The 25,245-nt window shown below is 44.4% G+C and overlaps 1 protein-coding gene across 8 annotated transcripts; it reads left to right on the forward strand.

Annotated features, from left to right (window-relative positions):
• The first annotated feature begins 39 nt into the window (after window positions 1-39).
• RAB41 (RAB41, member RAS oncogene family) lies at window positions 40-24,744 on the forward strand. 8 transcript variants are annotated; one of them, XM_067548342.1, is made up of 8 exons: window positions 87-386; window positions 5,479-5,537; window positions 6,875-6,928; window positions 9,832-9,937; window positions 14,469-14,580; window positions 17,668-17,761; window positions 20,803-20,869; window positions 22,143-24,744. In XM_067548342.1, the coding sequence occupies exons 1-8, from the start codon at window positions 308-310 to the stop codon at window positions 22,205-22,207; spliced, it is 636 nt and encodes a 211-aa protein (XP_067404443.1). In that variant the 5' UTR covers window positions 87-307; the 3' UTR covers window positions 22,208-24,744. The 8 variants fall into 8 exon arrangements, with proteins under 8 accessions (XP_067404446.1, XP_067404443.1, XP_067404441.1 ...); XM_067548340.1 differs by lacking the exon at window positions 17,668-17,761 and adding an exon at window positions 18,316-18,409; XM_067548338.1 differs by lacking the exons at window positions 9,832-9,937; window positions 17,668-17,761 and adding exons at window positions 14,066-14,174; window positions 18,316-18,409.
• Window positions 24,745-25,245: the final 501 nt, after the last annotated feature.

Raw genomic sequence — 25,245 nt, forward strand, 5'->3', positions numbered from 1 at the left:
CCTCGCGCCCGAAATCAGCACCAGCGCGTGACCGGTATCGTTACGCGGCAACAACTGACAGGCCGGTAGGTCACGTGGTGGGGACGTCGCTCGCTTCACGCGCCCGCCTGGATGAGCCCCCCTCGTCCCCGGCGCCGGGAGGATGACGTTTTCCCTGCGCCTGCGGAAGTGACGCCCGACGGCGACGCGGTGGCGGTGGGTGGACCCCGGAGGTCGGGTGGAGCAGAGCCGGGCAGTGTCTCGGAGACCGAGAGTCCTTCTTTTCCGTTCCCCAGTCCCGGCTCGGGCTCGGCCTCCCCGCTCCGCCATGTCCGCGCCCGCCAGCGGCGGCGAGTTCGGGAACCCGCTGCGCAAGTTCAAGCTGGTGTTCCTGGGCGAGCAGAGCGGTGAGCGGGGCCGGGCCGGGCCGGGCCGGGTCCATGGCTGCGGCGTGGGGGACCCAGGGCAGGGTGGAGCGAGGGAGGTCTGTGCCTGGGGTGAGGTAAACCCGGGGGCGGGGAGGGGCGGGTCCGTGCCAGGGCTAGGGGACGGACCCGGAGATAGGGCGGATCTGGAGGCAGGGGGGGTCCATGTCTGAGGCGGGGCAGACCCGGGATGGGGTGGGAGGTGGCCAAGTGGAAGAAACGGAGTCGGTGGCTGCATCAGGGCAGGGTCCCGGGGTGTGGCCAGGTCACCGTCTGCCACCCGTGGGTATCGGCGGAGCTGCAGTCATTCCTTCCTTGAGTGTTAGTCTCTCCGTTGGGTGGGGTGCCGCTGTCTTGATGCTCTTCGCACAAGGCCAGACAAATCCGAGCCCTGTTCACTGTTCCTGGTGGTGGCTGGCTGTGTCCCCGCCATTGCTGCCCTGGGCTGGTGCGTGGGGTGTTCAGCCAGGCCATCAGCTCTCCAGTCCTTAGTCAGGGATAAGACCTTGTCTGCACTGAGCAGATCTGCTGTTCTGACAATGACATGCTGCCATCAGCATATTGAATCAGGCCGGGTGACCAGGCACAAGTGCTCCAGTCAGATCATCACATGCCTCCACAACCTACTTGGCCCAAACACAGTTCAGGCTCTGCCATTTTGGTGCCAGTGTGGATGGAGGTGTTTGGTGTTACAGTACGACTGTTGTGAATAGTTCTTCCATTTTAGTCTTCTGCAGTGCACCGGTTGTGATCTCCCCAAATCCATGATTTCTGGCAGCTGTGTCAAGAACTCTGTGGGATGGACAGCTAGAGAGTAGTGCAATTGAAATGGCTTTAGAAATGGCCTACTGTGAATGGGGGACAAGAGTGCATTGGTTCAAAATATGATTGTGTGGGTAGCGTAGGTACACTGAACTTTTTATACTAATGGTGGTTCTGTCCCACCAGTTCATTTGTCCACTGTGCTTGCTGTTGGCATTATCCAGCTTTGTGAAATTCTGCTCACTCACTGTTGGGCAGATGAATTTTTTAAAAAGCTCCCTTTCTTTATCATAGGGCATGCAAGCAAACTTGTGTGCCTTGGCTGGCTAACTTCCATAACATGTTTAAAGTTGCAATAACAAATGTGCATGTATATATAGAGCACTGAGATTGCTGTTGTTTTTAGTGAGAAATCTGTCTCTCCCTCCCCCCCAGACTGAAAGCTACTGGATGGAGTGTAATGCTGAATTTCTGTAAACTGCATGCGGCAGGTGTTACTGAGTAGGGTAAAGAGATTTCAGGAATCACTCTCTGCACTTCTGGAGGAATTGCATGATCTTGATGGATTTCCACTGCTCAGCCTAGACCCACTGGGGGAGCACCATGCCCAGGTGCAAGCAGTCAGAAAGGGCTTTTACTGTTTCTCTGCTGAAAGCTCACATTTATGAAGAAGGATGGTCCAGTGGTTATGGCACTAACATGAGGCTCAGGAGACTGTTTCAAGTTCCTGCCCCAACTCAGGCTTCCTGTGTGACCTTTGGGAAGTCATTTAGTCTCTCTCTGTGCCTTGTGTGAAATAAGAATAATAGTACTTCTCTACCTCACAGAAGCGTTGCAAGGATAAATATTTAAAGATTCTGACCACCCTCCCTGATTTCCCACAACTCTGAAAACTGAAGTTGATAAAATAGAAAAAATTGTTTATTAAACTTTGATATTGCCAGTCAAATTATAAAAATGATCACCTTGATTGATTGGTCCTTCAGCCCTCCTATAGATTGCACTGATCACAACATGTCTTCCATTCTTCACTTATCCGGGCCTTGCTTCTCCATGTGTGGCCATGCCTTTTCACAACAATGTCTTTCCAGGTCTTTGGAGTGGTCATTTCAATTTTAAAATAATAAAAATGGAATTATATCAGGCCTAATTATGATCCAAGTGCTATAATGTTGCTGTTTTAGATTTGTGTGGACAGAAATGACCATTTTGTGTAAGTAGTGTTGACCTGTAACTAAACCTGGTTTGTTAGATATCTACACCAAAATATGGTAAAAGCACTTAATAGTGACTTCTGTCCAGCGTGGTATAACACAATTGCAAAATATGGTTATCCCCAAATGTGTTTAAGCAATTATTTTTCAGCATAAACTAGGCTTGAAAATGCAGCGTTAAGAAGCTCCATGAGGGAGCATGGCCTAGCTTGGGAAGGCAGTAGAGCGAGGGTCACTGCAGTGTGTGGCCTTGACATAGTGGGGTGCGGGTGTTGGTAAAGGAGAATGTGAAAACATTGAATGATCCCATAAGGCAAATTTCCCAGTGGTCTGAGGAGTGCCTGGTTGTCCATGGAGAGCTGATTAGTCACATAGTGTTGGCTCCTTCTCCATTCCATCCAGTGCTTAAGGAAAGCTAAAATATATATTGTTTTCCTAATGTTACTATCTATGCTGGCAGTGGCTGTAGTTTCCACAGGTATGTTAAGCAATTACGAATGGATGGGAAGGGATCCATATTAAAACATGGACCCCATTATGAAACCATTTGGTAGCTCCTGTCAGAAAAGTACGTCCTCTTCCTGTGAAGAAAAAGGAAGGGATGTGCAGAAAGAGAGGGTACACAGAAGCTGTGGAGCAACTGAGAAAAGTAGATATAGGTGAAGAAACATAGGGCCTGATTTCATACCTGGTATAAGCAGATGCAGTTGCCATACACATCTCTAGGTCAAACTCCATAATGATGTAAATGGGATACAAGTTGCACATGGGTATTAAATAGTCAGAAAACAAATAAGTGGTATAATAGTGTAACTTACATAGCCCACTGTCATCTCCCTTGCTGATCTCCTTAACATCTTTCACTTCTGGCTTTTCCCCTCACAATAAAAGCATGTGTCAGTCCCTCCCATCTTAAAAAGCCCTTGACCCCAGTTGCCTCTGCAGCTACCACCCCTTCTCCCTTTTGTCTCTAAGCTCATTGTAAACAAAGCAGTCAATTGTTGTCTAGAGTTCCTTTACAGTCTGGCTTTCTTCCCCTTACTTTCCACTGAAACTGCTTTTGTGAAAGTCTTTAATGACTTATTCCTAGTCAAAGTTCTGAACCAGTACTCCATCCTCATTGTCCTATCAGCCACCTTTGACATCATAGACCATGCTATTCTTAAAATTACGTCCTCCCTTAACTTCAGTGACACACTCTTCTCCTGGTTCTCCTCCTGCCTCTCAGTGCTCCTTCAGCATGTTCTTCAGAGGATTCTCCTCATCCTCCCCCTTTCAGCTTATTTGTGCGGGTTCCACTAGGCTTTGTTCTTGGTCCTCTTCTCCATCTCTAGTTTATCTCATCTGCAAACATAAATTCAGCTGCCATCTCCATGCTTACAATTTGGAGATCTACTTCTTCTCCAGACCTGTCTCCAAACTAACATCTCAGCCTCTCTCTGACATCTCATTCTGGTTGTCTAGCCATAAGCTCAACATGGCTAAAACAGAATTCTTGATCTTCCCTCCCCAATACCTCATTTTTCGATCACTGTGAACAAAAGCACCATTCTGCGTGTCTCGCAGGCCCATAATGTGTGCATCATCTTTGACTGTGACCTCTCTCTAGGTCTTCATATGCAGAATATGACTAAATGTTACTGATTGCTTCTGTTAATATCTCTAAGATATGGCCTTTCCTATCCATCCAAACAGCTAAAAGTATCATCCAGGCTCTCATCTTGCATCCTGATTATTGCAATATGTTTTTCTCTGGCCTTGACAGATGCAAACTTTTACTTCACTCCCTGTTTCTATAGACCGCAGAATGGTCCTTAGCTAAGCTCAGAATTTAGCCCCACCTCTTTCTGTTCAGGGCATATTTTTCCCATTGATGGTAAGTCCCAGTAAGAGTTCTTAGGCTGCTCAATATTATCCCTTCATCTTCTTGGGTCAGTCATGCCATTGTATATCATAAGGATGACCTTCCTGGGGATGCTTTGCTTGTTTGTCTTCCATTATCCTAACCATCCTGCCCATGGAAACCATTGAGATTTCACTACATTTACTATTTTTCATTCTTCAGTGACTTCCTGCAGTTCCCTATTAGATCTTCTCCACACAGACTTGCCTCACTCATATCCATTCAAAATATTGCTGCAAAGATCACTTCACTAGCCCATCACTTCGACCATATCACTCCTCTCTTTGCACCCCTCCACTGGCTCCCATTTCCCTATTGCATCACACATGAGCTATTTGTCTTCATTTTCAAGACCCTTCACGGCCTATCCCTCTTCTACCTATCATCCCTCATTCGCTATTGAGATATCAGCTCCTGCCTCTGATCGCGATGATGCCAGCCTCACTTGTTAAATTTTCCAAAAAGCAGCTTCATGCTTTCTCGCATGCTACCTCGCATGCTTGAGGAGTTGACATAAACATCGACAAAGCTACCTCATCATCCACCTTTGAATCCCTCCTTAAAAAATTCCTTTTCTAAGATGCCTACAAAAATGGTTAGTCTGCTAGTGTGTTGAAGCAACTGCCTATCATGCTGTCCAATACTGTCACACCGTTTCCTTGTACTCCCCCCTCTGTCTGGATCCACTTGTCTCTGACTTCGTCCCTGCCCCAAATAGCTTACAAATGATTTAATTGTTCTGTTTGTGCAGTGCCTTGTACGATGGTATCCTGGTCTGTGACTGGGGCTCTTAAGTGTTACAATACAAATAACTTACGCAGATTTGGCATTGTTTTGGGTGAACAAAATGAGTAATGTTTAGATCCCATCTACTTTTCAGGTAGAACTAAGTTGAGAATCAAGTTATAGTATACTGAGTACTTCACTAGTAAAACCTTGAAAATATCACATGACCTGGTTAGGTCTGTTCAACACTATATTTTAACCATGTTGTGACTAGGTTATTTATATAGATGTTTTGTAGTATAGGCAATCCTTACAGGCCAAAGAAGATTGTAGCAGGAAGAACAACTAACTATGAGATTGTAAGCTTTATCATTTGAATAAATTGTACTTTGGGAATGGCATTCTGGTGGCATCCTTGTTCCTTTTTTGCTACTTGAAAGTAATTGTTTCTTTTCTTCTCTTCCTCCAGTTGGGAAGACTTCTCTGATCACCAGGTTTATGTATGACAGTTTTGACAATACTTATCAGGTGAGTGGGAGCCCAGTAAATGTTTGTTTTATCAAAGGACATCAAATTCCTAAATTGTTTGGGCAGAATTGACCTTTCAAGAACTGGTAGAAGCTACATAAGCCTGGGGTTGCATCCCTGACCAGCTTGGCTAATAGCCGTGACTGGACCTATCCTCCATGACCGTATCTAATTCTGTTTGAACCCAGTTACACTTTTGGTCTTCAGAACATCCCTTCGCAATGAGATCCTCAGGTTGACACTGTGTTGTGTGAAGTACTATTTCCTTATGTTTGTTTTTAAACCTGCTGCCTATTAAATGTATTGGCTGCCCCCTGGTTCTTGTGTTTATATGAAGCTAGATGCATGACATTTCATATAGATGGGTGTTGTCATCTTAGTGCCATATGGAGATAAGTAAGGTGTGGAACCTGCTGCATAACTCTCCCTTCTGACAGAGGCTACAGTTCTCTGCCTACATTGTGAGTTCCACAGCAAATCAAATTGCTTAAACAGGTTAGCATCTGCATTTTGCTTTCTCCTTAGAAGCTATAAACAGCATAATTGCCCACAGTTGTGTGTTTCCACACAGCCCTTTCTAAGCAAACACACTTATTCTTAAGGTGAAAGCATTACAGAGAAAATGTATTAAAAACAATAAGAGCCTACACACATGCTAATACGTTTACCAGAGAGAACTCCTCAACTCCCACAAGGGGTCTGGCAGGTGATCTGTTCTTCAAACCCCACCAAGGGTTTTCTCTGGTTACCAGTTCATAACAGCTGTTAGCTCAGAACAAGCACTCTCATAAATCAGTAGCTCAAGGCTTTGATCAGATTACCGATTCCTGAAATTTGCAGACAAAGGGTTTCTCCTCAGGGTATAGCTTCAAAAGTTTGGATCAGGAGGTGGGAATTTGCGTTCACTTCCTCCTAAGCAATTCCTAGGCAAACCCACTTATCTTTGTTTGTCCCAGAAGTTCTTTCTTGTCTGGTACTATGTTTAAAATAGTCCTTTGAAGCTCAGAATGCTTCTCAGGTTTACATTGGTCATATCTCCTCCCTAAAGAAGTTATACAATCCCACAATAAGGCATAAGGTTTGCATTTATAATACAATGGACTCCAAAGCTACTTAAACTTAATTCAATAAGATCTCACAAAGATATTGCAGAAAACTGCCATATCTGTCGCACTTTGTAAGACACACTTTCGTCGATGGATTGAGGTGATAGTAAATGCTCGTGAACAGCCTTAATTGGAAGTTCATGAAGATTTTTGAGAATAATAAATATAACGCTTTACAAACCAGTGTTAGGGAATAAATTGCAGGTTACAAAGGCTTTTTTTTCTTTTTAGGCAACCATTGGAATTGATTTCCTGTCAAAGACAATGTATCTAGAAGACCGCACGGTGAGTGTGGATTCTGTAATAAACCTAGCAAATGCAGTCACAGGAGCCACAGTTGCCCACATACATGACGTGTCTGCATGGTTCTTCGTGCAATGGCCATTCCTCCAAACCCCACAGCAGCGTTCCATGGGACAGTGTTTAACAGGAGTTGCCAGACCTGGTCAGGCTAGTAATCTGTCTTGCATGTCTTACCTGTTTCCTGTTGTACTGGCTCAAATCATTGGTCCTGTTTCTGGTACTTGCGATAATACTTGGTGCTTCAGAGGAAGGTCAAAAAAGCATTATGCAAAATTGGGTTAAGCTGACAAATTCAGATGCTTGGAGAAAATGGCTGTCTCTGTGTTGTACTTGTTGCTGCTATATCACCAGCATAATTTACTCATTCTCATAAGTGACTGCAACGCTGCCTATGGGACTGTCAGTATAAATGGATCTAAGTAGATTAGAGATTATTCTGTTCTGTGAAGTCACTGAAGATTTCTGAGGATAACAAGGCCAATTCTCACAGGGCAGATGGCTGGATAAGTCAGTAACATAATTCTAACCTACAACACTGGGATAACGGAAACATATCTGAATCAAGTCAGTGAAGGAAGGAATAGGTTCAGTGAAGCAGTACAGTTGTGTGTAGGCTTTATGAGGTCCTCTGTGCCTGTGTGTCCTCTCCTATTCCTCTTAGTATATCTACCTGTTGAATCCCAAATGACTACTCATCACTGGTTGAGCAGGTGAAAATGGCCTTCCTTTGAAGCCAATTACTGCTGCTCCTGAGTGGTGTGATGCTAACCCTTCCAGCTGGGTAGCACTGGGCATGCTGCCTCTGCACCTGATCTTCAAACCAGAGCACCATCCCTCTCCCTGGTTTGCTGTGGCAGATAATGAATTTCCTAACTGCCTTCCTCTCACATTATCTCCACTGTTAGCTTTCTGAGTGATGTAGGTGAACCACCAGAGGCCATAAAGTCTGTTAAATGGGGGCAAAGATGGCAAGAGGAGGATGAGACAGCCAGGGGCAAAAATACTTGCTCTCAGGTTGTTTGCATGTCTCTTCTTACAGGGCCTTGTAAAATCCAGGGCTAACCATGTCTGAGACAAGATTCTGGCTGCCATGCTTGCACTCTGGCCTAATTAACATTTTGGTTTGGCATGTTTGATGTATCCTACCCTCAGAGCTACTCTTGTGCCAGATTCTTGAACTGTAAATCTGTCCTGCATTGCCTGTACAGCGAATAGAAGAAACAACTCTGTAGCCCCTAGTGCATGAACTTTTCATTCTCAAAATCAACCCTAAGGCCTGGTCTACACTTACCTGGCGATTCGGTGGCAGTCGACGGGAGTTACGCAAGCCACGTAGAGTAGCTTGTGTAATTCCCGTTGATTGCTGTGCTTCCTTTCTGTGCGGCGTCTTCACTGCTCTGTGCCACTTTAGGGGGTGGTTTTACTGAGTCAACTTCTGGCAACTTCTGGATCAATTGAGCAGGCCTTCACTGACCGTTCAATCGATCCAGATAGGTCGATCTGATGATGGCAACTTTGCTGCCGTCAGTGTAGATGTACCCTAAGTAAATTGCCAAATAAATACACCCCAGGCATTGACTGTGGGAGATAGAACACACACATGCTGCTAACAGCTCTTTGCTTGTGGCGTGGGGGAGATGCACCAAACTAAATGGAGTGTTAGGAATCTCATTTACCTTTACCTTAATAAGTACCTATAACTGTCAGACAGAGCTCCATGTCACAGCTCTAACTTCAGGCTAGGAGGACTGGATGGAACTTCATCTCCCAGTATTGCTCCCTAACAAGCTGAATTCTCAAGTACAAGTTCAAAGCTTTGGGGCTTTATTCTTCATCGTACTATGAATCTTGTCTGATCCTGGAACAGAAGAGAGGAATAGGCTGCTCGGGTGTGGAGAGATTTGGCCTGAGCTGAAGCTCCACTTGCCCTCAGCCATCACAGTGTCTGGGTGCAGCTCCCAAGTCAGCATGACTGGTTGGTTTTTCTAGAGTTTTTTAGGGCTGGGATTTTCTTATGAAAACTGGTCCCAGATGGCTCGACCTTCATCAGGAGGTAAGGAAGAACCCTTTTCTCTGGCAGCAATGTCATCTGTTACTAAATAATCTTGGGAACGTGTGACATCTGAGTGAGCACAGAGGGGTTGCAGGTGGTCCTGCTTCTTAGGCTGTGATGTAATGGCTTCCAGTGTCATCTGTTGTTTGTATTCCATCTTTCCACTGTGGGATCCTCTGTTCTGAGAATGGGAAAACAGCAAGCTAGTTTGGAGGATGTTTGCTCTCCTGGTAGTGTTATGAGATGCTCCAGTTGAAGTGGCTGGGGCCTCAGGCATTATCCTACCTTTTCACTTTAGACCTTATAATAAGATTAAGCAAAGTCCCTCTAGGCTCCATAATGAGCTAATCTATGGCAGGCTTCAGGGTGATTTAGTCCCTGTGTGTTAGGCTGTGACTACGTACAGCCGTATTAAGCAGCAAGCATTGTGGATAGCCCTGTCCTGTCTGACTGCCAGGATGCAATGAGGTAGGTGCACGTTCTTGATTCATCTCTAGTGGATGCTGTTTGATTTGAGGGATGTTTTGGTTTTTCACCAAAATGGGGTGTGTCTGACAGGTCAGCGGGTTGGTGTGGACATGGAGGCTGAATGATTGCTCTGCCGTATTAGCTGCAGCCATTACATGAAAGAGATGGAGAGGTACATTCAGCACTCTTCACTGTTCTTCACTGCATTTTTGTTCCATTTTAACTTTCCTTTGGATGTTTGTTTGCATTATTTTTTGCCTTGCAAATTAGTTTTCTTTTTATTTCACTTAGGTTTTGGTTTTATTTTGTTTCCATTTTTCCTGCTTTTCCCCTTCCTCTCCCCCCACATTTTTCCATTTCCCAGATCAGGCTGCAGCTGTGGGACACAGCCGGCCAGGAGAGGTTCCGCAGCCTCATTCCCAGCTACATCCGTGACTCTGCTGCAGCTATCGTTGTCTTTGACATTACAAGTAGGTACTAAGCCTGAGCTCCTGCAGGGGCCTTGCTTTTAATAGGTGCCCTCTAAGTGGAGGAGACAGCTCTGCTTGTGGATGGGTCTCGTTTCCATATGGGGTGTGGTTAGGCTCATAGCCAGAGGCCTGCAGGTGTCTTGTGGATGGATCTGCTGCCTCTTGGAGGTAGCCAAAGTCTCCTTTTCTCCCACTTCCAAAAGTAATTCCATCTGCTTGGGGAATTGGGAAATCATTGATCTCTATTTACTCAAATCTCCAACCTTAAAGGTGACCTGCAAAGGGTGAGTACATGTTTTGAATTGGATTTATGCCTTTTTATATTCCTATGTGGTGTTAAAAAAGGCCTTAAAAGCTTCGGAAAAACCTTTTTGTCTACTTTTTTTTAACACTAGAACTATAGGTTTTCTCTGGACAAGTAGAGAACTAGTAGGAATATGACAAAGATACCAAAGAAGTGAAACCTGACTGGGGGAGTAATTTTTTCCCCCCAAACTGTCTGAAGCTGGATAACACCTACTTAAAACACTGTACAATACACATCTGAGGTGTTCAAAGCACCTTCCAACAAAAAGAGAAAGGCAAGACTTAATAGTCCTGGCATTTCTAACGAGTAAACAACTTTGAAGGGAAAACACCTATCATTCTAACCTTCTCTAAATCAAAAGGAAGGTCTGGTCTATATGGCAGGGGTTTTGGTATAAACTAAGGGGTAAATTTAAACTGATACAGTCGTACTGATATAACCCCTTGGTAGACACTTATTCCAGTATTAGAGTTCCTTTTTTGCTTTAGTTTATCACTTAGGAAGCCAAAAAGTCATATCTGAGTAAGTGTCCACATGTAGGGTTATACCGGTATAGCTATATGGTATAGATGAGACCTAAGTATAAAAAAACCCAAAACCACAGCTCCAGCAGTTTTTTCTTTGCTGGGTATGTTTAATCTAGAGTTTAGGATACAGTAGTCTAACTTTTAAGGATTTATGGGTGGGAACTGCCTTTACTTTCGCCTTGTAATGTGCTGCACGTATACAAGTAAGATTGCTTTTCTGTTTAAATTTCCCCCATGAAAAGCAATTAATGTCTCTGTAATTTCCAAGCTTACTTCTCTTTGGGAATGTTTGTCTGAAACGTCATTCAGGGAAAGGCTTCTGGGGTAGCAGAACATACAAATTTAATGTGCTATAGGGCGCCATACAGGAATTTGAGGGAAAAATGAAGACAAGTCTGCCTTCTGCACACAGATGTGGACATGCTTTGATATACATTGGGAATAGGCCTACCTGAGGTTGGAGTTTGAGAGGCAGGATGCCCGCTCTGCAAGTCTGGCGTGACATCTCTCCCTCTCCCCTTCTTCCAGGGATGGATTCTGTGCGGGGCGCATAATATGCTATTAACCTTCATGTGCTGCAGACCAGGCTGAATTGCAGGCTATGGGCAGCTTGCAATTCTGTTTGGACTTGGAGTAAAAGATTGTCCCGGCCACAAACAAAACAGTGATGGTTGTGGATAGGTTGGGCATTATAATTGTTTCCCTAATTCCCCCCCGCCCCCCCACACCCTCCCCCCCCCCACAAAAATAGATATATGCAGTCTGTCCCAATAGCAACTTCAGCTTCTCCAAACACCTTAGAAAGCCTCCAGTAAGTCAAAACAGTCTAGCAGCAGTGGCAGCCCCATATGATGTATTTGGGTGCCTGCTGAGATAAGCTGGCAGAGCAGGAGCTCATCTGGCCCTGGGGGAGTGGTGAGAAATAAATCCAGAATGAGTGCTTGAACCTCTCAGTACCACCTTCCAGATACACTGGCTACCACTCATGTTCCTAGGTAAGTGAAGAACTGCCGGGTTTGGGGCTTTTGTGCATTCAGGCAGGTCCATTTCCTCCATAACAGTGTGATGTTCCTTCTGAAGTCTGTTACCTTGTACTGTAAGAAGACCAGACAACTTGTGCATACCAGGATGCTAAACTGGATGAAAGAAATATCTGAAGACCTCCCTTTCTTCTCGAGTAGGGAAAGGTCTTCTCTCTCTGTGGCACAGTACTGCTTGGGGTTTTGTGGTACTACTTGTCCCCAGAGACTGGCTGAGTGGAAGTTTTGACTTCTGGGAGCCAGGCTAATAGGGTATTGCAGATAAATTGTTTGGGTTCTCCCCCATCCCCCTCTTATTCCATCACCTCAAGGTTGTGAAGCAGTCTCAAGAGCCTTTGTAGTGTCAGACCTTGGCTCGATGTTGATGAATTTTTGTGCTTGGTCAAACACAAACTGCTTGCTCGTTCAGTGGTTTCCCCATCGGCACGTTGTTCAAACAGCAGTGCTGCTTTACTGGAATGAGATCTTGACTGTGCCATCTAATGCTTTCCACCTTCCATTCAGTGATGTATCCTTTGGCTATGCTTACAATCACGAGGCTGAAGTTGGGAGCATCTTAAACTCCATCTTGTTTAGAGCCTGCATGGGTGAATGGGAGATGGGCAGCAGCAACAGTGATGTGGGTCCCACCATGCAGCTGTATTATGAAGCTAAGAAATGGGCCTAGGATACAAGTCTCAAATTTGTATCATGCGTGCTGGTATGCAGTGTAACGTAGTGGCTGGGATTCACTATCCTGGATTTCCTGTGGGACTGGGGGACACTAGCACAAAGTAATGCCCTTTACAGGAGAGCGGACGGCACCGAGGAGGTGAACACTTAAGGTTACACCCTAACGCTCCTGAAGCCACAGGGCAATGGAGTGGTGGTGCCATAGGGGTTTGGACCTGCTGTGGTAGGACATTTGGAGAGGTGTGGTCCAAGACAAATCTCTTCCTAAACAGAATTTGGTAGTCTGCCCTCCTTCCTTCCTTCACAAAACTGCCGCCTTCATCTTGTAGCTAGTATAAGGCACCTGCAAGCTCTTACAACTAACATCCTCCTTCAGGCATAGAATAGCCATTGTCCCAAACTGCTGAACAATTAGCCTCTGTGAGCTGGTCTAGCCTGCTCAGATAGTTCTACTGGGTCCTTTCCTCCAGCTCACACTAAACGAGATCACTGGGAATGACAGACGCAGCCTTTTCTTGCCTTTTCAGACTGTTTAGCAGAGCAGTGCTGCTAACGGGATTACAGTTGGCATCTTTTAGGGAGGGGGAATGGGAAATTTGAGGTGAAGCTACTTGATATGTTTTTATTCAGCATTTGTTCACTCACTGTTGCAGTATATGGGGGCCTTTTTTTGAGCCCTGACACTTCATGTAGGTAGGACACACCTTCAACCGGGCATAATCACTACTTCTTTCTGACCTCCCAAAAACCTCCTGTGGATGTGAAAGTGGAGTGAGTGGGGGAGGGAGAAATAACATTTTAAATTCTGGTGTCTCCTGTAGCTCTTTTTGTGCTTTGGATATTCTGACTAAGCTAATGTGGTTGCTGTGCTAGAGACCAAACTGCCCTCTTCTGCTTTTCGTGTTTTCCTGCAAGGGAGCATCGAATGCCATTTGTGGGCTGGGGTTTGCTGCACATGCTTTTTTCTTGCTGAAACCTCTTGCTTATATGAAAACCCCCATTACCCTCTTTTGGATGCTTGATGCTGAGGAGAATGTGGCTGCTATTTCGCTACCTTGTATGACTCTCCTGAAGAGGTTGCCCTGTGTCTTTGCATTGAGAATAAGTGTAAGCATTGTACAACGAGCTCAGATCTGAGATTCTGGCTCTCTAGGCTAAATGTAGTGTGGAGGCAGCATGCTCCTCCCTTGGAGGGGAAGGCCAACGTGGTAGGTTACTTATTAGCCATCTGTCACAGTGTTAAATAGCACTGGGTGCCAAAGGGAGTTCTTTTTGGTTGGAATGTCAATAACCTCAATGTAGGGCCTATTGGGATGGGGATCGGGAGAGTGTGAACTTCATGGGACTCCCAGGCAAACAGAGAGTAATTAAAATAGTCCTTCTTACAGTCTGAAATAGATAGCACACCTAGGTTCACTGCCTTTGTGTGTTCTGGGGGCTGGTCAGCAAGGCACAAGTGTCTAGCTCCTAGACTGAGAGACATAAACACTTAGTTCTAGCAAATAGCCTTTTCTCTAAAGGACAATTTCCTCCTTTCTTCTTTCTCTCTTTGCTCTTTCTGCTCTCCCTGGCCTGGTACCAGCAGGTTCGGCTACAACTTTGGGACACAGCAGGCCAGGAGCGTTTCCGCAGCCTCATTCCCAGCTACATCCGCGACTCCACCATTGCTGTGGTAGTCTATGACATTACAAGTGAGTGGTGCTTTGATGTCTCATTGTGTTCGAAATGCTACGCTTGAGAAAACAGCTAGTATGTGTATAGTCATGAGTTATTACTGGAAGATAATATTAGAAACATAACTGTCTCTTCCCTTCTGAGTGGATAATAAGCTGTCTGAGGATGTGATCTGTGCAGTGTTGGGGGACTTTGCAAAGCACAGGGGTAAAGACACAGTTAGTCTCAGAAGAGGCCCTTTTGGAAATGTTTGATTATCCCCTTGTTTGAAAGAGCTTGTCAACATGCTCAATCTTCCCCTCTTCACACAGATCTGAATTCATTCCAGCAAACCTCCAAGTGGATTGATGATGTGCGAACAGAGAGAGGAAGTGATGTCATCATCATGTTGGTGGGGAATAAAACTGACTTGGCAGATAAGAGGTAATGGAGGGGAATTGGTGTCATTGCCAGTTTGACCAGCAGGTGCTGGGAAACTGGCTGGTTTGCTTTTTAAGTGGACTAAATGTTTTGAAGCCAGACTACAATGGCCCTTTGGGGCTTGACTGGCCCATGATGAGTGAAATTTCCACTCTCCTTGGTGTTTGTTCCATAACATCTGGTAACAAAATGCCCAAGGTGTTTTCTTTTGTTATAGAATATACAAATAATCATGGTTAGAACAAACTGAAAAAGCTGCTCAGTCTACCAAAAACAAGCACCCACTCTACACAGCCTCCCCCTCACTGTTTGGTACCAAACACTTTGCTAATAGGAAGATAAGATTGAAAAAGTAACTTTGCAAAAATCAGGAAATTCTGGTTCCCACAGCAACGTTAAGTGGGTTCCTTGTGCCTGGCAAATGTAAGAGGCCCTTGTCAAGTCTAATTTGGCACCAGATGCAGGTATGTGAAAACAAATTTTACCAAATCTGAGATCAACAGAGAGGCTTCCTACAAAACGTAATTCTCTGCAGTAGCACAGCATTGCAGTGTTTGGAACCAGCAAATGAAACAATTAACAAAAGTGAATCTGGTCTATCTGAGCAGTCCAAAATAAGATGTGAAAAATAAACTTGACTCTTCACACTCATTCAGGTTTACTAATTCAAAGTGCTACTAGTATGTTAAGGAAGACAGTTGTTCAGTTTTCAAAAAACAGTTTTAATGTGACAGTGCTACTTCAAAACGTGCAGTTTGTAGTTAGCATCCTAGGGGACCAGAGGTTAGCATTCCTGAATCTTTTAACTTCAGATTCTCATCCTTAATATTGATTAAAGCTTATTGCATTGATTGAAATTTACTTTCTATAAAGGATAAAGTGCATTGAGATTCAAAATGTCACATATGTACCATTGTGATGGGCACGATAGAAATACTATAGACACAAATGACTACTGTGCCTTTATTTCATTGTGTATAACCTCCTAAGTATGTCTGCTCATGTATATTAAATGTTAGGCACCTCAGCACATTGTTAATGAGGGGAAAATTAGACTGCACAGTATTTTTTAACTCAATTGAAGGTATCCATTTTGAAATTAATAATGTCAAAAGCACTAACTTTACTGAGTTCTAGTCCATGGAAAATTTGAATGCTTCAGGCTAAGCTATTTAAGTTATTAGTGTACAGTAAAAAAAAATCTAAGTTGCTGAACTGAAGAAAACACTTGGAACTCTCATGGCCAAATGCAGTCTTACCAAATTAAAACAATTCACCCCAGGCTGCACACAAGATACTTCCGTCAAGTGGGTGATTTTTTCAAGCCATAAGAGGAATTTAAACAGAAATGCTTTGTCAAACATATTCTTTCACTGGTGTGGTAGCCATGCTAGAAGCACTTGTAAACATTCAGCCAAACAGTGTCAATTGGCTGTTAATTTCCTCTGCTTTGACATGAGGCTCAACAAGATGTCTGACTGTTCAACTGCCAACATGGATCTCTCTGAAAGGAGTATTTTTAAAAATATTTTAAAACTTAAATCTGCTTTTTATTTTACCATTTCCATGAAGTATAAAAATCACATTAGAGTTTACAGCATGCATTCTCTGCATCCCCTGTTGTGTTGCTGTTACTCAACTGCTCATGTGACATGATACTCAAACATTGTATGTGCATATTGCTGCCAGAAGAGTCTCATTTTTTCTTTGACTCTTGTCTACCTTTATCAGTTCCCCTTCACTAAGGGAGAGCATGCCATGCTGCTGTGTTCAGCTTTCCAGACCCACTGGAAAGAGCATATGCAGTTGTGTTAAACCATCTAGCAGTGAGTGACTCTCAAACGGAGGCTAGGCTCCTACTCACTATGCCACTTTACTACTTGGGCTGCCGACATTGATGCTCTGTCTACTCTACTGAACCAGAACCATTGTAGTGTTTACTTCATGCCAGCAATGCTAATTCATTCCCCTGTAGCTGCTATAATTCATTTCTGTTTTCAAAGTTCCTTTCTACTAAGGTTACTTTACAGATTCGCAGCTTCAGTGAACACCACTGTAAATGGGGTCTTACCACATGTTTCAGAAACATTGAAAACTCTTCCCACCCAGCAACAGTTTAAACTAGGTTGTAATAAGCATACATCAAATGATCTGGACTAAGATATCTGGCTGACAAGGATTCCAAGCTGCCTCACTCTGAATCGGCCAGGGAAAGTGACTAGATAAAACATGAGAGCCATTCTCTATCCACAATAACACCATGGTCTGAGCAATTAGTATCTTAGGTCCTTCCTCGGTGCTGGAAATAACTCTGGCCTCATACATCACTCATCTGGCTCTCAGATTTTGGACTTTCTAATATTTGTCAAACTTGTGGAAGCTGTCACTCTTGCCTTTTTCCAGCACTGGAAAATACAGTAGGTACCTCACCTGTCACCTTGCCCAGAATAATATTTTCTGATGGGACAGAAGTGCAAGGCACCCTGTGTATAGCAGCTCATCATTTGTATTATCCTTAACAAAAAAGTCAGAGACTATGCCATGCTTGCAGTATAGCTTAGTAGAAGTGCACATGGCATTAGAAATTCCCACCCAAGGGTGTAATCGAGGTTGTACCAGATGCTTTGTCAAGTTAGCTAGATCAAAATGATCAAGTTCAGATCAATTTAACACCTAAAATGCTGGTCAAAACAAGAACCTGCCTTGTCATGTCTAGAGTCTTAGAAGGTGTTTAAATCATGTTGACTAGTTAAAATACTGCATCTCTAATCCTAGTCTAGACAAAACCCTAGTATCAGTCTGAGCCTGGCTATGACTTCTGTGTCTTGATAAAGCCCTTAGGAAACTGTTAGCCCTTTGAGAAGAACCAGATGCTGTCCTTTAAGCTGTCATGTCAAATGTATTTGAAGAGTTGAACCATTACTTAATTTGTCATTTTATTTTGTGTGGCCTATATGTTTTCCTTCCCTGCTAATGTTGTTTCAGTTGCTGGTCAGTTCCTTTGGGGTTTTCTTTTAATTTCTACTATCATTTCTGTCTAGTTTTCCTTTGTTTTGGTTTCTTTTCTATGATTTGTTCTCATTGCTGTAGACAGGTTTCTATAGAGGAGGGCGAGAGAAAGGCCCACGAACTGAATGTGATGTATATTGAAACCAGTGCTAAAGCAGGATATAATATGAAACAGGTATGTATAGGGCGTTGGTCAGAGATGCTCTTTCAGGTGCTTAGCTCCCAAGCAGCAGCTCAATATTTGCTGTTGAATTTCACTTCCTGCTGGAGCCTTTCTGAGACCTTCCTATCACCTTAAGGAGTTTCCTTCTGTTGATTTGGGGACTTGCTTTTTGCATGGCTGCACACTGATTCTGTTGCATTAGGTACAGCTGAAGGGGACCCTTCCTTCTTCCATAAGAAGGTTATGAATGAGACTTAAGTGTGTTGTTACATGAAATTCACCCTGTGCAGACTCATCCTTGTTGGTTATTATAATCTATGTATTCTCTGAGCTGCTTATTTGGGTTATTCCCTTCTTAGCTGGAGCATAAGGAGGAAGTAAAGGGAGGGCGGGGCTTAAAGGCTGAGAAGCCTTTCTGTCTCCCTTCTTGGACAAGGCTCTACTATTAAAACTCTTCAATGAAGAGCGTTTCAGTCACAGAAGTCTCTAACTCATGCCTTCTCTCTCTCCTGTCTATTCTTCCTTCTCTTGCTCTCGTTCTTTTCTGTTTGCATCTGTCTGTCCAGGCAAATCACTACAGAAGAAGGTGAGCAGAGAGCCAAAGAACTGAATGTGATGTTTATTGAGACAAGTGCGAAGACTGGATACAATGTGAAACAGGTAGAGCAGCACTGCATGCTCAGGATGCAAATTCTGCACTTTTCACTTCCCACTTCGCCCCCTGCCTCTGTGTTCCCAGCCTCTGAAATTCTTCCCTTTAGGCAGTCAATGTGTCCTTGAAGTAGAGGAGTCTCCCTCTCCTCCCAAGCCAAAGGTGGCTCATACAGATGGAATAAGGGACCTTGTCAACAGCTGCCAGACCTGTGACACCAACAATGTTGTTTGCATATACTGATATGCCAAAGCATGTCAGAGCTTTAGAAACAAAGCCACCTGTATTCCCTTCAAATCACAGCTAATTAGTGTCCTCTGGAATTTCCTCGCCAGATGGTGGTTTCTGCTGGGACAAAATTTAACCTTGTTCCATATTTATTTTAAGTACATCCAACATCATTGCTTTCAGGAAACTCCTCATCTCTGACTTGCATTAGTCACAACGTGCTGCAGAGCAATAGGTTTGGTGGAGGACCCCACACTTGGGTTTGAGGACTTCTCATTTTAGTCTTTAACTAGATCACTCTGCACTAGTGTAAAATTCTGGACCTAATCTACTTGATAGTATTGCTTTATTTGCTTAGCAGAAATTTGTAATGCATGAATTTCTGTGATTCTCCATTGCTGCAAGGTAACTGAGCTTTGTGAATTCTTGGCACAATTGCCATCTTGTGCCTGAGGCACTATTTGTCATTGCCAAAGATAGGGAAGGAAGAACATGGACTGATAGCAAAGAGACTGAGGGGAAAAAGCTGTCAGCACTGCTGTGGTGGGTATTCCATCAGCCTTGTCCTCCCAGAATAGTGGGCTGTTGAAGTGGATGGGATGACACAGGTTTTTAATCTAGGGATGGAGGAGGCAAAATTATCTCAGATTATTTTTTAAATCACTTTAAAAACTGCCTCTGGTTTCTGGTGATCTTTCTTCCTTCCCTCTATTTGGTCTTCATTACTATAGCATCCAAGTGTCCTGAAGTTTATCCCATTGAGTCCCAAAGTAAAATGACATCTGAATCTCAGAGCTTTCAAAAGTTCTGTTTGAGCCTTCAAGAATTTCTCTTCTCCCCATCTCTCAATCCATCCAGATACCCCTCTCACTTCATCCTTCCCATGGAGGGATAACTCATTGCTGAAATCTTTGACTGCCTGGTGTGATAGCGATGGGTTTCTTGGTGTTTGTGTTTTTGTTTTGTAAGCTTCATCTTCCTCTCCTCTTCACTTATTCATAGGTTATGGATGCTCTCACCTGTCTTTCCCTGTAGTTGAATTTCATATTGTTTGGGTAAAGTGTCCCTGTTTGATAAGAAGCTTGCCAGTCAATGTTCCCTTATCTGGCTCAAACTCCTTGTGTGGCAGGCTTCCCAGGGGGGACTACTTGTGCTGTATTTACATAGTACCTGCGTTTCCCCTGAATAATTTATCTTATGCTGCTGCTTTTCAATTCAGTGGGATGAGGAAAGGTCTCCACCCTTGCATTGGACCCAGAGCACACTGCCCTCACCAGTTGCCAAAGAGAACTAAAAGGACAACCATCCAGTTCTAATAGCTTGTAATGTTTGTAAAGCTGGATGCTGATACTTCCCATGTGCCAAACTTGAACATTTTCCCTCCCCTTACAGCTTATGTTCTGACAGGAGCAAAAGTCGCTTTGATTCTGCTGCATTCACTTGATTGATTGTGCACTAGTATTGCTGGCAGGAATGTTTACTGCTGCATCATTGCCAGCAGGAGTTCCAAACAATGATTTCAGAGAATCATATACTAACCATGGGCCCTGTAATTTTTTTTTTGCAATGGAGTGTTAAGGAATTTCCTTCCGACATTTTCTCCCTACCCCCATTGTCCCTTTATTTTCCCACATGAAGTCCCATAACTTGAAGGTTAGATTTTTACACACCATGTCATTCCCTAGCTCATTCTGGAACAAAGTAGATCAATCTAGTGGTGGGTAACACTGTCCAATAACAAAAACAGCTATGTACAGAAGCAATGAAGGTTGGAAAGGTAAATTGCTGCCTTTGACTTACATCTCTGTTAAGTGTAGGATGGAATTATTAGCCAGCCTGCTCTTAACATCCTGGCATTCTGTGGTGTATGTGGAGCAATGGTATGGTACATTTAAAGAAGTAAAAAACAGCTAAAGCAAAATTTTGCATCAGAGGTGTGCTTTGTAGATATTTAGTAGCTTCTAAACTCTGGACTGGGATTGAATAAAGTCCTTAGAGATATTCTCATGAGGACTGTGTTAATTACTGCAGTGCTGGCTAAAATGCATATATAACTCTTGGCAAAACCTTGACTTTCCAACAGCAGCTGCAGAGAGAGAAATTTTAGTTTTTAATCATTTACTGCTTTTGGCAAGCTCTGCATTAACCTGTTGCTTTTGTCGCTGCCTTTCAGCTTTTCCGCCGTGTGGCTGCTGCCTTACCTGGGATGGATAGTACACCTGAAAAGAGCAAAGAAGACAGTATCCTTACCTGCTATTCAGTAGCTTTCTTTTTGCAAGAGTTAGCCAGGTTTCCTTGTTGCCAGGTCTGGCTTGCTGTCCTTGACAGATTGAGGACAGGCATGGACCTTGATTCAGTTCATCTCTGCAAACCATAAGTAGCCTTTATAGTATGGTGCTCACCTGCATGTGTAAATTGAGGATCTGCAGCCAAGTGTCTTGGCCACTTGGCCCCCTGGGGCCAGTACTGAGCTTTTGCTATGTAGGCTTGGGGTGAAATGTATTTGGATTTGTAATGTTTCAGTATGATCTAATCTTTTCTGATTCTGTGCTTTGCATGCAAGATGGCCTGGGGCATCCTTCTGATCGGTCTGTCCCCTCAAAGTGTTGGGTGAAGCCAGTCCCCCCAACTGTTGTTGCATATCATGTCTGCTGTTCAGTGTACAGGCTCTGCTAATGCATCTTCCCTTCTCCGGAAGGGTGACTAAGGCTATTCAGAATTACAGGAGAGAGAACTGCCAAGTGAGGCTTAGCAAGAGCCCATCAAACTCGCCCCTTAAATGAATTGCTCAGACTGAGGGATAGGAACATAGCCTCTGCCAAAGCAACAGTCCACAGAAAAAACTAATTGCCTGTGTATCCAGCTAATGCTCTAACAGCAACTGGTGACTCCATACATGCACAAACCTGGTAATACAGTGTGGGGTGGAGATGGTCAGCTGTCCTTGAGAAGCAGGCTTTGTGGGGCTAGTGGGTTGCCATAAGCTGTTTATGGAGAAAGGCCAGTTCAGATTTATAGAAAAAAATGCCTCAAATCCCAGGTTACACCAGTTTAAAATTACAGGTAGTTGCTAATGTGCTGTAACCAAAGTGCTGGCCTCTATCGGGGAGAGTAGATGCTGTCCTGGGCAGTGCATACCGGTTCCACTGTGTAATAGCAGCAGCAGCCTAGTTTGTGAGATGTAAGATCTCTTGCTGCCACTTCAGTATTACTTCTCAGCCTCAGCTTTCACACAGGCAGCAGCTCCCTACCAGTGCGTTCAGCCAGCTGTGAGTTCTGGAGATAATCTGCTTCAAAAAACAAACCTCATAGTTCCTGGCCTTGATGCCTATGTACCAAGCCACCTAGGAGGCTGCACTTGTTACCCAGCTCTTGACTGTGGAAACCCACAACTTTACTCCTGTGTTAGGTAAGGTCTGTGCTTTGTCCTGTGTGCTCTACTGGGCTTGAGTTGTATTGTGATGTTTTGCCGATGACCCTGGCCAGGTGGCTTCCTTAACTTGTCTTCTCCAGTGATCGACATCAAGCTAGAGAAACCTCCTGAGCAGCCAGTAACGGAGAGCAGCTGCTCCTGCTGAAGAGCTCATTGTATAGCAACACTTTCCCTGATAGGCCAGTCTCACTGAAGAGCATCACTTCTCATTGGCTAGGCAAACCTACTTTTTGTGAACTGAAGAAATAACTAATCAATCTACTAAGCGAGCGAGCTCACTGTTAGCTGGTAGGAGCAGCCCTTGCTGCCCCTCCTATTGCATGGTATGAGCCCTGAGTGCAGAATGAATGTCTTGTCTTCTTTTAGTTGCACTTTGGTGCCATGGTGCCCTTTACTCCATCCCACACTTTGCGCCTATCTGCTCAGGTGTATTTTCCTGTGAATGCAACAGAAAAGCTGCCAAGTTAGGGAAAAACAAAAATAAAGCTGGGGATGGGTTCTCCCCTCCCCAATTGCCTTGCATCTGAACCAGTTTTCCTTCCACTCCAGTAATGTTTTCTCTCCCATGTCCCCACTTCCTCCCTCCCCACCCCTCCAGACTTCTCCTTTAAAACTAGTCACAATTTGACTTGGTTTTGACAGTTAGGGGTGATCTGTTCTCCGTGTCTTGCTTCCTGCAGGGGGTGCACAGTACCAGCTTCCCAGTCCCTCCCTCCTGTGGCTGATTTTAGCCAATTCCTGCATCTTCTCTTTTGAGGTTTGGGTGGAAGAACTTCCTGGTCCTCACTTCACCCATCAGTGTGATATCTGAGCACTGGACATTCTACTCCCCAGTCTGCTCTAACACAAGCCACTGATCTTGTTTGCTTCCTTTGTCCTGTGGTGGGTAGAATTCCCTAGGATCACTGGTTTCAGTTGGAGCCTTTACCCAGGGAATGCTGTCAGCTGCAGGGGAGGAGGGTAGACAGGCTTGCTGCAGCATTGAGTTTCTGTTGGGGAGCCTGCCTGGCTTCATCTGTTGATGACCTGAGCTCTATCTGCAGGCTGCAAATGGAATCTAGAATTTATCACTAGGATGTGGCAGCATTAGGACTGGGGATCCCAGGTCCCATTCTGGTTCTCTTCACCTGCAGACATGCTGGGAATCTCCTTTTTCTGTGGAACATGCACAGCCTACTGTGTCTGCTAGCCAGACATAGGATACAAGCTACAATTTACTAGTTATGCGGAAATGGGGCTTGCACTGCCGAAGTCCAGCGCCTGCAGCTCCAACCAATGTGGTGGAAGGGCAGCTGGATATCTCATGTTCCACTAGATTGAATGTGGGTGACAGCAGTTTTACTCTGTTAGCTATCTAGTGTGTTGCCTATGAACTAGAACATGACTACCCTCAACCTTGCAGCTGCCTTTGCTGGAAAACCTCCCCAATCCAGTATGTGGAGAAGATGCTAGGCCATAACATCCCCAACATTGACACAAGCAGTAAAATGGATTTGTTCCCACATTCAAAGGAGGGGAAGATGGGATTAGAACAGGATGCTGTTAAATGAGGGGAGATGTTGCTTTCTGTGGCTGCTTCAGTTCCTCCAGCCTGGGTTGAGGGAACGTCTCTTAGTGACTCTTATGCTTGTTTTAAAGGGGACTTTTTTTAAAAGTGATTTTTGCCTTTGTCTGTCTGTCCCCACCCACAACTCTGCTGTGATCAGGCTTGTCCATTGGCTGAGAGGAGTGTAAAAGGAAGAGATGGAGAAGTCCTGTTAGATCATCCATTTGACCACCTGGTCTGTGTAGTGGTGTCAGGGTACATCTGAAAGGGAGGGGAGAGACAGTGCAGTAGAAAAGGGGCTTGGAAGGGGTGCGGCAGCATGGGATAGCATAAGTTGTATTTCCCCTGGTAAAATAATGCCTTGTTGGTCACCACTTCAGCTGTGTGCGCTTTGCATGAATCCTGTGGCCCTATCCAGGGAGAGGAAAGAACTGTCACTGTTATCTTGATGAACTAACTTTTTAACCCTGTAGCTGGGATTTCCCTTTTGGGAAGCACCCAACTTATGATGCCAGGGCTGGCTCTTCTGGTTGTGTTCACTTAATGGCCATGGAGCACCCTGCTATGCTCTCAGCTGTGGTTGTTAAGATAGCACACATTTGGTACCTGGTCAGCATTGTCCCTTCCTCTCCATGTGAGCTGACCTGCAGGGAGAAGCCGGGATGTTTTGTTTTTTCTCCTTCTTATTCTGGAGTGTCCCCTTTTTCCTATCCAGAGCCCTCAATGGCCTAGTCTGAACCTTTAGACCCCCAGGATAAAGTTCTGTCCCATATCCTGTATATACTCCTTGTTGTGTGGGAATTGCTGATGTTCTGTCAGTGTGTCTGTGTCTGCAATAGAACAGGTTTTGCTCTCCCCTTCTTACTGGCAGATAAACCTTGCCACTGTGTTGTATTGTTTTCTCAAGTCACTGGACTTTCTTTCCGGGGGGAAGGAAGTAGGAAGGGGAGGATAAGTAATTGGGAAGGTATACAATAGTTCACTTCCCACTGCCTTCCCTATAAATGTGCATAATAGTAAGTGTGTGTCTCTGGCCCTGCTGTCTCCTAGCTGTTAGCCAAGTGTGACTATTAATATGAATAGCGACTGTCTGACCACAGCCGTGTATCACACTAAATAAAGTTATTTCACCAACACCTTTTCTATGTTTGTTTTGGGGTGGGGACTGCTGCCGCCACCGTTCACTTTACTCAGATCCCCTGAGGCCCCTCAAAGGCCAACACCAATTTATCTGTGGAAGAAATAGGAAACAGGTTGTCCCATCTAAATACATACATTCCTCAGCTATAGATGCTCTGTCATGTTTAGGGGTTGTGTCTGGGAAATGTCTTCTGGATTCTTAATGTATCTCACAAGGAACCTACCTCTTTGGCCTTTGGATTTTTTAATCACTGTTTTTACCTGGAAGTTGTACAGTCAGTAATGTGCTTAAGTCCTATAACTCTGCTCATACTGATGACGTGCATCCAAAAAGTAAATGAAGCAGTTTCATCCACTTTTTTTGTGAACTCCCAAAGAATGCCTAGAAGTTATACAGCTTTAAAGCACTTTACAAACCAATTATGAACAGAAAGTATTGTGTACTTTACAGGGGAAGCCAAGGCTCTGAGAGAAAAATACAGTGCCCTAAAACGATG

This window comes from Emydura macquarii, unplaced genomic scaffold (genome assembly GCF_026122565.2).
Source record: "Emydura macquarii macquarii isolate MOO-44397 ecotype Brisbane River unplaced genomic scaffold, CSIRO-AGI_Emac_v2 contig_1253, whole genome shotgun sequence".
In the NCBI taxonomy this organism is placed as follows: domain Eukaryota; kingdom Metazoa; phylum Chordata; order Testudines; family Chelidae; genus Emydura; species Emydura macquarii.